Source organism: Hyperolius riggenbachi, chromosome 1 (genome assembly GCF_040937935.1).
Source record: "Hyperolius riggenbachi isolate aHypRig1 chromosome 1, aHypRig1.pri, whole genome shotgun sequence".
NCBI lineage: Eukaryota > Metazoa > Chordata > Amphibia > Anura > Hyperoliidae > Hyperolius > Hyperolius riggenbachi.
The window spans coordinates 548,404,835-548,416,836 of NC_090646.1; the positions used below are offsets into that span (position 1 = coordinate 548,404,835).

Here is a 12,002-nt window from a genome sequence, read left to right on the forward strand (position 1 = left end):
CCTTATCGGGAATAAAGGCAACACAAAGAAATAGCAGAGAAAATAAGTAATTAGAGAAAATCTCAATAAAGACAAAGTAAAGATTCTTTGGGAAGGCCTCTTCTTTGGGAAGGGCCTCTAGACTCGTGTGTGTGACTCACAAGAGTCACACTCTTGTGAGCAGAGCTCCCCAGTCAACCCTTGCAGTGCCGCTGTACTATTTCAGTGGTATTTGCATGCATGCACCATTACTGATGCTCTGGTCGAATTTGTCATATAGTGAGCACCAGCTGTAGTAGTCATGCTGCAGCCTCCATTCTCATCCTGTGATTTCTGGTCCATTAATGAGACTCGCTGTCACACACCCTATTTATACCCCATCTCTGCCTATCCTCTTTTGTCAGTTTATAAACTTGGTGACCAGATCTTCTGCCATATGCCAAACATGTTATGGTAGTTGTGGTGATGTGAGAGTAACCTGAGTATTTTAGCCATATGTATTTTAATTTTCTATTAGATTTGATAATCAAATCAAGACACACCTGGTTGCCTCAAACCTTGGACTATTTGGCCATATGGTTCAACAAACCTTTCATAAGAATTGGCGTGCCGGCATGATTTACTTATGACCTCTCAGCTGCATACACTCCAGTAGGAGCTACAGAATAGAAGTAAAATCTCTGGAATGACTGAAAATGTTAGTGTGCAGGTTTCACTGTATGTAATTATTTCTATAACTTGAGACCATTTTAGTTGTACCCAAATATATTCTGGAAAGTATGGTATGTTTTGTAAGTGTAAAATATAATTTTAATGGCATTATATATTTTATTATATATTTCAGGTCTTGCAAATGGTCTGAGTTTACCTTCATGGCTCACCATTGACATTTTTTTAATTGTATCTGTAATCCTAAAGGCTTTGTGTGTTTTTTACCTCAGGCTATCCAGAAATGGAAATCAAGAAAGCAGCAAGAAAAGCAGGAAATGTCAAAAATTCAAGACAAGACCAAAGTACTTACAGAGTTTGAAAAACAGCACAAGGAAGAGGTGCAGAAACAGAAGCTGGAAGAGGAAAAGAGGAAGCGGCAGCAGGAAATAGAGGCCTGGAAGAGGCAGAAGGAGATTGAAGCTGCTGCAAAGCTTGAGGTCCAGCTGAAGGAAGAGGAGGAACTGCAGAGGAAACAAAGAAAGGAGCGACAACGGCAGCTGGAGGTCAAACTCGTAGTTGAGGAGCATGTGCGGACTAGGAAGGAGCAAGATGATTTTCTAAGGCTGGAGAGGGAGATGAGGGAAGAAGCTGAGCGGGAGGAGAAGAGGAGATTGGCTGCTCTAGAAATATACAGATTTCAGGAGAGGGTGAGTTATGATTATTATTATTATTTTGGCTTTATATAGCGCCAGCATTTTCTAGGCGTTGTACAGTAGAAAATACAAAAAACAGACAGTTACAAGGCAATGGGTTACAGACAAAGATAACTGGACAGGTCAGCGATGCATTGTACAGTAATAACACATAAGGGGAAAAGGAGCCCTGTGCTTTTTAATTTAGTCTATGGGGAAACCTATTTACATGTCATGTAATAATACATAAAGTAAACCTGTAAAGTACATTGCCTTTCAAAATGTTTCACTGGTAGAGGCTCTTGCTTGGGTTATGTTGGCACACCTTTACGGGAAGGTTAGAAAATTATATTAGCAGTTTAACCAACTTTCTGTGCAATAATACTAAGCAATTGTAACAGTTTTATTACACTGGCCTGATTTACTAAACTGCCTCCTGGTCACAGTCTCTCCAAAACTGACTTGGATTCATTAAATACATTGCATGGCAAGCAGGCAAAGAGGATTGACAGAAGGTTAGTGAATTAGCACTTGTGTGCTTTCAGTTGCGTGCACACCTTCACACTGAGATCATCTGAGATAATAAAAAATAGTAAGTCAGTAAATAATATATGTGGATGTGTGTATCTAGAACAGGCCTGGGCAAACTGCAGGCCGGATTTGGCCCATGGCTGTCATAAAGCCGGCCGGGAGATAGAGAGCAGGATTATGCTCCTTTCCCCTTCTCCCTCCTGACGTCCGTTCAAAAATACATGCAGCACACGAACAAGATTATCAACTTATCCATCACATTCTCCAGTGCCGATCTCCATGGCAGCAGCTGCATCATGTGACCTGCTCTCAGTGTGCACCAGCGTGTCACATGATGCAGCTTTTGCCATGAAGATCGCCGCTGGAAATTGCAATTGGGTGAGTTACCCAATAGGGCTAATAAGCCTCACAAAGAAACAACTGTGCTCATTGCAGTAGAACAGGTGCATTAAGAACTAATGCATCTCACAATGCAAATAATGGAAGCAAACGTATGCATTACACATTAATACAACTTATTATTGGGGAACCTCATCAGTTCCACGCTGCGAAGCATGTTAGCAGGGACGCCGCATGCAGGCTTCTCTCGGGGTTCCCACCCTAACCTACATTTAAAATCACCCAACGATTTGGGAACATGCATGTGGCAATACTGTGCCGTGGAAGTGTGAAAGGAGTAAGAATCCCTCGGTTTCTAATTGAGTTAAAGATTATTTGCTTTTTCAGGTAAAACTGCATGCTCACTTTATACTGAAATGGGTAAGATGATTAAGTAGGTTTTTATTTAGTGACAAAGGAGCTGCTCTAGCAGTGATTGGTACTCCACCACAATCACAATTACAGTTCTACCTTTTAATATGACCCCTCTTCTAGGATCAGAGAAAAATTGAGGAAAAGACGCAGGAAAAGATGGCTAAAGAAGAGGAAGTAAAGGAAAAGGAGAAGAGACTGGCAAAATTAAAAGAAAAGGTAGCATTAACACTGCAATAGGAATAGAGGCGTGCACATTTTTTAAAGAGGAATTGCACCCACAGCATTCTGAAAACAAAATACAACAATATTGTTAAGCTAACTATCACTGACTGTTTGAACGTTTGATAAATGGGTTGTTGTATCAGAATCTGGCTACCACCATCCCAAAAAACAAGCGAGCGGGGAACTTACTTCCTTGCGTCCCACCGCTGCCGCATCACTTCCTGTCATGCCGTCCAATGAACAGAGGACGGCATTACAGGAAGTGATGCGGCAGCGGTGGGACGCAAGGAAGGAAGTTCCCCGCTCGCTGCTTGCTACATTAGATTCATTTTAAATTATTGAAACTAGCTGGAGGGAGAGCAGGGACAGGGGACCCAGGTAAGGAAGGGGGGGGGGGGGGGGCGACCCCCACTGCCACACCCATCCTGGCTGCTACCCCTTTCAGCATGTCGCCCCCCCCCCCCCTTTTCCACGGACTGGAAACATCCCCTGTGGCTACACCTTAGCCTACGTTTTTTTAGAAAAAAACAAAACGGAAAACGAATCCGATCCTGAACAGACAAGTGTGGACCTAGCCTAACTGGCAAAGCACAACAGTACCTCTAATTTCTGAGAAAACTAAGGAGCCCTACACTTCCACAGAAGTTGATGGTTAGTTTCTATATATGCACTAAAGAAAATGTTTCACACCAAGACGTTGCGTTTAGGGGACGTTATGGTCGCATAATGTGCCCCTAACGCAGCGCCTGGTGCTCTTGGATGTGGACGTCAGAGTGAGCCGCGTTGTGCGGCTCACTCTGGCGTCCGTGATGCGCACCCTTGGACGCATGCATCATCATGTGGTCCCGCCAGCCAATCCTCGCACAGAGCGGCGCTCCAGGAAATATACACTGCACGTTACACCGTGCAGTGAATATTAATTAGCCATGTGCCTGGCCGAGGAGGAGGAGGGAAGACCTCCTCCAACACTACTGAACATGTGCGCACAGTCTAACGCGGATTAGCCGGGAAATAACGCACAGCATGCAGCACTTTCAACTTACATGCTGCGTTACAATGTAAGGCAACGAGGGCACTGTGAACAGCCCATTGATTAATGATTGCTGTGAGTTGGGGTGCGTTACAGGATGCACTAACGTGCGCCTGTAACGTCTTACTGTGAAAGCAGCCTGAGTGTGTGATTCAGACAATACTAAATTGTAACGATTGCGGAACTATTTCCGTGGTCAGCGCACAGGACGCGCGCCGACACTACGGAAATCCTCCACAAGCGTGTAAATTGAGAGAACCCAGCTATGGTGCTATGCACCTGTAGAGGGAGATTCCCACTGGCAGATGGAGCTGTGGAGTGCAGACGAACACAGCCTCTGCATTGCCACAGACGCCAGATGGGAATTGTACGAGTTGAAGCAATGCAGGGCAAGATCGCTCTTAAAGAGAGAGAGAACACAGAGACAGAATGTATGCGTGTCCACCAATCTAGTCACCACCCAGCGACGGTGAACACACAACAACGGAAACAAAGTGAGAACGCATCCGCCAGAGTGGCGATTGCCAATAATGACACAAGACCGAACTAGACAGAGCACAGGTATAAAGAGAGAGCACAGAGACAGAATGAATGTGTGTCCACCAATGTAGTTCCCACCCAGAGACGGTGAACACACATCAGCAGAAACAAAGTATGAATGCAATCGCCAGATTGGCGATTGCCAACAGACACAAGACTGAGCAGGACATAGCACGAGAGTAGCAAAAGGCACAGCAAACAAGAACAATCAGCACATCAAGGAAAATAACAAACGCTAGCTAAACGCGAACACAGCACTCATTCGCAACAGCGAACGCGTTTACAACACGATCACCGCGCGTTAGGCGCCCAGTGATAAGCGTGTCACCCTAACTAACCAATGAAACACAGACACGAAATAGAGAACGCGAACGCTTGCTAAACGGTTACCTCACCGAGCCTACAGCAAGCGTTCGTACCAGACAAGACAGACAGATAGGGCTACCAGTAGCAACCGCTGCTCTGGCTAGCACCCCTAAGGCAGGATACAGAAGGAACCACCGCTGCTACCACTAGAGCGGATGCGATCCAAACAGACAAACAGATGGGGCTACCAGTAGCAACCGCAGCTCTGGCCTACACTCCCAGACAGAATGATTTCCTGTCGACCGCCGCTGCCAACAAGACAATCGAGACAGAGAGACAGAACAAGGCAATACAGATAATACAACCTGACTGCACTAGAAGGGATGCCTAGTGCAGTCCCCAGGAATTACTCTAAGATAATCTTTAGCAAACAAGCAAGGCTGATTCTCCAGGAGAGTTTAGCAGGAACAAACCATCATGACCAGCAAAGGACTCTGGGAGAACATGGTATTTATACTGCAAGCCTTAAAAGGAGGCAGCTAGGCAATTTGCATGACAAGTGTATGCAAATTCCTCAGCAGAGCAACTTTGAAACTTGCAAAGCGAACAAAAATCTCTTTTCCAGAGACCTGCAGCATTCAGACCTAAAGAATGGACAAACAGCTGTCTGCCCGTGCAGACAGCTGAGCAGATCCTTACATAAAGATAGAAAGATCAGCAGGACTGCCAGGCAACTGAAACAAGCATGCAGCAAACCCAGTCGCACTTGATCTGCATGCTTGTTCAGGTTAAGTGGCTAAAAGCATTAGAGGCACAGGCTCAGCAGGGCTGCCAGGTAACTTGCATTGTTTTCAAAGGAAATAACGGTCAGCTTAAATATTCCTCTAACATAAGGTTCCCTTTTAAATATATGACATTGTTAGGATGGTGTAACACTTCTTACCCCAAGACTAGGACTAAAGGTGCCCACTGACTAACAAAGAAAATTGATCAAATAAATTTAATTGGAAATAAAATGTCGTAGTACATCAACAAACAAATGTTTACTTCTTATCTATCACAACTGATTATAAAAACAGTTTTTCCAATCCACTAAACTGGTCAAACGATCACCATTAGAATTGTTAATAGTCAATTTAGGACAGTAATAAGGTTTATTTTCTGCAAATCTGATTGCATTCATCTGATCACTCGGGCAATTTTCCCCTGAAAATTAGTGGTCACCTTTCTTTGCTGATTGGACCAATTCATATGAACTTGCATGCACTCTCACTTTATGTGTAGCATGTTGTGATTTATAACCTGTTCTTGTTAGGGAAAACAATATAAATAAGGTGTATATACCCACAGATAAGGCCAAAGAAGTGTGTGTGTGGGGGGGGGGGGGGGTGAGGCAGTTGTCTTTTTGGCGTGTTACAGGACAGCTTGCTCATCACTTCACATATCATTGTTCTCGTCACAATGGTTTGTTTGGGTTTCCAACGACAACTGGGGCGCAGTTTTTAAGGTACTGGGAGGGCAAGGGGAGAGAATTTCTTTTAAAGGAACTTTCTTTCATTAAAAATGTGCTTCTAATGATGATGTGTGGCTTTTTAGGTTTTATAGTTGTCCTTTAACCACTTGAGGGCCGCAGTGTTAAACCCACCTAAAGACCAGGCCATTTTTTGCTGCACTGGGCTGTGCAGGCTTTTCAGCCTCCTGCACAGCCCAGCTAAGGAGCATGGCGATCGGACTCCCCTCCTATTTTTGTCCCTAAGGGGATATGCCGCCGGAGGTGTCTGATCGCTGCTGCACTTTTTTTTTTATTTTTTTTTTTTTAGCCTGATAGAGGCTCTCTCTTGCTCTGTCCCCCTCCCTCCCTCTCCTTCCTCCCTCCCCTCCGCCTACAGCATTGAACAGGACGGCGATCCGTCCTGTTCTCCGCCTCTCATAGGCATCAGCCTATGAGAAGACTGCGATCCCCAGCCAGGATCAGAGGCCGGGGATCGCCGATCTCGTACAGCGCTGCTGGAGACCGCAGCGCTGTACGGATGTAAACAAAGGGGATTTCTTTCCCCTTTCGTTTACGAGCAGCCTGTTAGCCGCGATAGGCGACTAGCAGGCTGATCACTGAGTGGAGCTCCGTGAACCGGCAGGAAACGATCGCGCATGTGCGCGGCCATTCCCTGGGAAACCACAGCTCCAGGACTTGACGCCAATTGGCTTTAGGCGGTCCTGCGGCTGCCTCCGCTGCCCTGCCCATTGGCATGGAGCGATCGTAAGGTAGTTAAAGGATACCTGAGGTGACATATGACATGGTGAGATAGACATGTGTATGTACAGTACCTAGAACACAAATAACTATACTATTCCTTTTTTTCTTTCTCTTCCTGAAAGATTTAAACATCAGGTATGTAAGTGGCAGTTCCTGTCTGAGTCAGGACTGGGTCAGACTACAGTGTGACCCTCACTGATAAGAAATTACAACTATAAAACACTTTCCTAGCAGAAAATGGCTTTGAGAGCAGGAAAGCGATGAAAAGGGTCAATAGTTCATAGATTTTAGCTCTGGCATACGTCAATGAATGTGTCATTGAGCAAAAACAATAAGAGTAAAAACTTAAACAGTAGATTTAAATTTAAAAATAAAACTGGAATATCTTAAAGGGAACCAGAGATGAACGTTTCACACAAAATAAACATATCAGTCGATAGCTTGTAAAGAATAAAGGCTCTACCTGATAATTTCGCCGCTCTGGCGTGCCTTTTTTAGTGTTTTTTTTTTTTATCCATTATTGCTCCCGGAAAAATCCAATATGGCCGCCGGCTCATATCCCTTCTGCTTCCGGGTTATGAGTTGTTCTGGATGTGCTGTCTAGGCTATATGATAATTAGACTAGGCTGCTATCTAGGCTATATGAGAGAGGCTGCTGCAGCCTTTCATCTGTGTGCTTTCATTTTAGTATGATGTGCAGCTGCCTGTAGGAAGTGTCTCTCATAGGAATGAAACTGCAGTCATCATCATTATCTAGTGCACACAGAGCACACAGGGATCATATTGCAGCCACACTTGTCTGTTCAGAGCTTCTCTCTCAGCAGGAGCAGCCCCTCCCATGTCATCACAGCTCTCAGTATGCAAAGCAGGAAATCTGAGCCAGGAGGTGGCAGGCTTGGGCTTGAAAAGACTCCACAGAAGAGTGACTCAGCTATGATTCCAGGTCAAACCTAGACTGAGCCAGTCGGGAATTCTTATCACAGCTGCTAATAGACTAATTAAGCAGATAAGAATGAAACTAAAAGCAGGGTAGGTGTTTACTGTCATGTTCCCACTGATGAATGTAATAAAATACATGAGGGTGCTTCGTCTCTGGATCTCTTTAAAAAGTAATTTTTGAGGAAAAGAGATACAATTGTTTTTTATGCGTTTATTTTCACCTCGGGTGTCCTTTAAGTTACACATTCAGCTTATGTGTGGTTTCCCCACCCAGCAGCATTTGCAGAGTACATGTTACAAGTGTGTCTATAAGTTACAGCTGACGAGATGCTAATGATGCAGTCTCCCATCTGACATGCCCCTTAGGCTCCCTGCACACTGCAAATCCTTTTCTGTTTCCGATTTTCAATTCCAATTTTCCTTGAATACATTCAACGGAAAAACGGATTAAAAAACGCAGCATGCAGTAAAGATTCAAAATCTGAATCCGAGGTAAAAAGCGGAATCGGAAATGCATGCAGTGTGCAAGAGGCCTAGTCTTCAAATCTTGTGAACCATAACATGACCAGTTCACATTAAAGTCAACCTCAACTAACAAGGCATAGTAGACTTGTTTTAGCAATGTAAAGCATTAACTGTTCTGTAGAAAGGGAACCACAGGTTCTCTTTAGTAGGAGCATTGGTCACTGGTTGGTTCTGCCTGGCTGTCCATTCCTAAGGGAATGGACCATATTTCCAGTACCTCTGCTTTGTTTATCGCACCAATCGGATGTTTCATACGCAGTGTTCTCCCCAGAATTTTTTTCCAGCCGGGTGGCATAAAATAGTAGCCGGGTGGCATGAAAAAGTAGCCGGGTGGGGCGAGTTGAAGATGCAGGGCAACTGTGCTTACAGCATAGGAGGTGGTGAGGAGGTGAGCCGATGACAGCCGGGTGGTCACCAAATCCAGCCGGGTGGAGCACCCGGCTAAAAGAGCCTGGGGAGAACACTGATACGCTCTCCAGTTGGCATAACCCTTTATATTGTGTACTGTATTAATAGTGGTATAACATTGTATGGGTATTTTTTATTTTCACTTGGTACTCTGTTTGTTTGTATTTCATAGCATGACATTCTTTGTTTGTGCAAATAAAACAGGTAGAAGTGCATGCTGAACGAGATCCTTCCAGGTTGTGTAAGCTGACGAAAGGATGGGAAGAGCGCTGCAAAGACACAGGACCAACGGGAACAGCACCCCTCTTACACATTCCTCACCGGTAATTATGCTTCTCTGTTTTGCTTTCCTTTTTTTGTGACACTATAAAAGCATTTTTAGGTGTTTTTGCCACCAAGTGACTGTACTACTCATATGACCATTTTATCCAGCTCAAAAAGAAAAAAATGATCTAAAATTAAATTTTACCCCTAACCTCAAACACCTAGTCCTAACTTTTAGGTGAATGCTGAATATAATCATTTAGCAGCCAATTTATGTAGAGGCCTGCAAATGCACCAGGCCAATTTATTTTTTCTTCTTTGTTAGATATCCTAGCTGCTAATTAAATACTGCTGCAATGTGTATTTACAGACACTTGTCACTAGGGGGTAGTGTGAGACAATAAGAGGACTTCTGCTTTCAGTTTCTATGTTTTCTGCTAGGTGAGAGAGATCAAAGCAAGCCAAGAATTTACAGCACAAAGAGTTCTGCTGGCTGAAGACAAAAGCAGTGCATTAGCTTAAAGTGAGATAGCTCCTTTGTGGCTGTCTACAGGTTTTAGCTCAATTCTGGGTATCCATTTTCTGTAGCTTTTTGTCTCTAAGAACCATCAGTAGATAAAACTAATCACGTGTTCTCTGCTGTACATGCTCTTACAACACACCATCCACAGTGACCAGAAATGATGTGTGAGTGATGTCTCTGCCTCTGCTCCTGTGTGTGCATTGAGAATGGTTACTTGAATAACACCTACAGATTCATCACACATGGATAAATGTTTAGTGATCAAGGGGACAACAAACTTGCTAGAGTCCTCTGGTGACCAATGAATCGTGTATAGAGCTGCTCATCAGTCAACAGACATAACACACACAGGCAAATGGTCAAACGATTGTTCAGATTACAAGATGTCATTAGATATCTGTCCTGTCGCCTTGCAGCTCGAACAGTATAATGGTGCTGTACAAGCAGCAGCTGTCCATCTCACAGAGCCTACTGTTAACTCTTTCAGCTGAACAATTTTGTTATCACCAATTTTTTAAATTAGATTTTCAACTGCAGAAGTTGCATTTAACAGACAGAAAATAACACCAGGATACTTCATTTATTAAACTACTAGATTGTATCTTAGATTGGTCATTACAATGGACTTTAGCCAATTAAAACCTGAAGCTGTGGCTGGATAGAGTAATGGTTAAGGACTCTGCCTCTGACACAGGAGACCTGGGTATGAATCCCGGCTTTTCCTGGTCAGTAAGCCAGCACCTATTCAGTGAGGGAGACCTTGGGCAAGACTTCTTAACACTGCTACTGCCTATAGAGTGCACCCTCCACCCACTCCAAGCCACATGAGCAGGATTCCCAGTTCAAACTATCAGGTTCCTGCCTATAAATTAAACTAGTATGCTCATTGGTTGCTCTAGACCAGGGGTCCCCAAACATTTTGGATCGAGGGCCGGGTCAACATACTTCAGGCTGCTGGGGGGCCGGAGTATACATAAAATGATGTAGAAGTCTTTGCGGGCCAGACAGTAAAGCATACCCAGGTGACAGCCTGCAGTCCAGTTGGACAGCAGTGTCACCTGATGTGGAATTTGATTGGAAACCAGCGAATTACTGATTTCTTGCTTAATTCTATATGCGGACCACTAATAATTTAAAGATGTAGCTGACTGCATCTATAATACATTTTTGTGTGTGGGGAGCCAGTAAAAAAGGCTCAGGGGGCCACATTCGGCCCGCAGGCCTTAGTTTGAGGACCACTGCTCTAGGCAATTGCTACTTTTTTTCTACAGTAGTTTGGAACTTGTTTCGGATAATTTGACCCAGCAAACATCATACTATGAACTATCAGATTTGTGCTTGTTGGGCACGGGCATTTCATAACATTTGATCATAGATTTGCTAGCAAATTGGTGGCTGTTGCACATGGCTGAAGAAGGGCTATATAATAAGATGCTGGAAAATGTACAGTGCATTATACAGTAGGAAACAGGAGTGGTGTCTGTTAGAATATGTTTTGAAAGACTTGTAATCGTAACAATGTTTCAGATCTTGAGTTGGGATGGTCGGAAATGCCAATTTCCGATTCCGCGGTAAATCCGCATTCCGCCATTGCCAAATACCGATTCCGCTTTCCGCTACCAATTTCCGCATTCCGATGCGGAATTTCCGCTGGAAATCGTGGAAATTCCACCCGACTTTAACATCGATTTTCTCAAAAACTATAAGGTCTTTTTGAAAACTTTTTTTTTGCATCTTGTTCAGGAGATTCTGAAACCCTGAAAATTTGGTGTTTCTAGGACTTACGGGGGCTTTGCTATTAACCGCTAAAGTCGGCGGATTTTTACTGTAATGTAAATGCAGAAAATAGGCAGATGCAGATTTTCTGCATTTTACATTACAGTAAAAATCCGCTGACTTTAGAATCTCCTGAACAAGATGCAAAAAAAAGTTTTCAAAAAGACCTTATAGTTTTTGAGAAAATCTATGTTAAAGTCGGGCAGAATTTCCGCGATTTTCGGCGGAAATCCGCCTAATACATTTGCATTACCGATTTCCGCATTCCGATGCGGAAATGCAATTTCCGATCGGAATTTCGGAAATTGCATTTCCGCGGAATCCGAATGAGCATCCCTAATCTTGAGACAGACAAAGTTGCCTTATGTATTATTTTTTTTATACAGACAGCCCCCTGCTTAGAAATGCTTAAAGTTACAATGTTTCAAAGAAAAAAAGTCTTTATGTAGAAAATACTCAATACTGTTTTTTTTAATTAGTATATTTGTCTTTTGTGCACTACATGTGTTGTGTGCACTGTGCATGGGTGTAACTAGAGGGGAGCAGCACCTGTGAATGTGTCAGAACGGGGGGGGGGGGGGGGGGCAACTACTAACCTTCCCTTCCTCC

General features: G+C 43.8%; 1 protein-coding gene across 1 annotated transcript in view; it reads left to right on the forward strand.

The window, feature by feature from the left end:
* Positions 1–12,002, forward strand: part of CCDC112 (coiled-coil domain containing 112) — a 42,658-nt gene that overhangs the window by 30,161 nt on the left and 495 nt on the right. Inside the window, exons 7-9 of the mRNA XM_068247241.1 lie at positions 921–1,337; positions 2,727–2,822; positions 9,035–9,153. Of these exons, the coding sequence (XP_068103342.1) occupies positions 921–1,337; positions 2,727–2,822; positions 9,035–9,153 (632 nt within the window). The remainder of the gene's footprint in view (positions 1–920; positions 1,338–2,726; positions 2,823–9,034; positions 9,154–12,002) is intronic.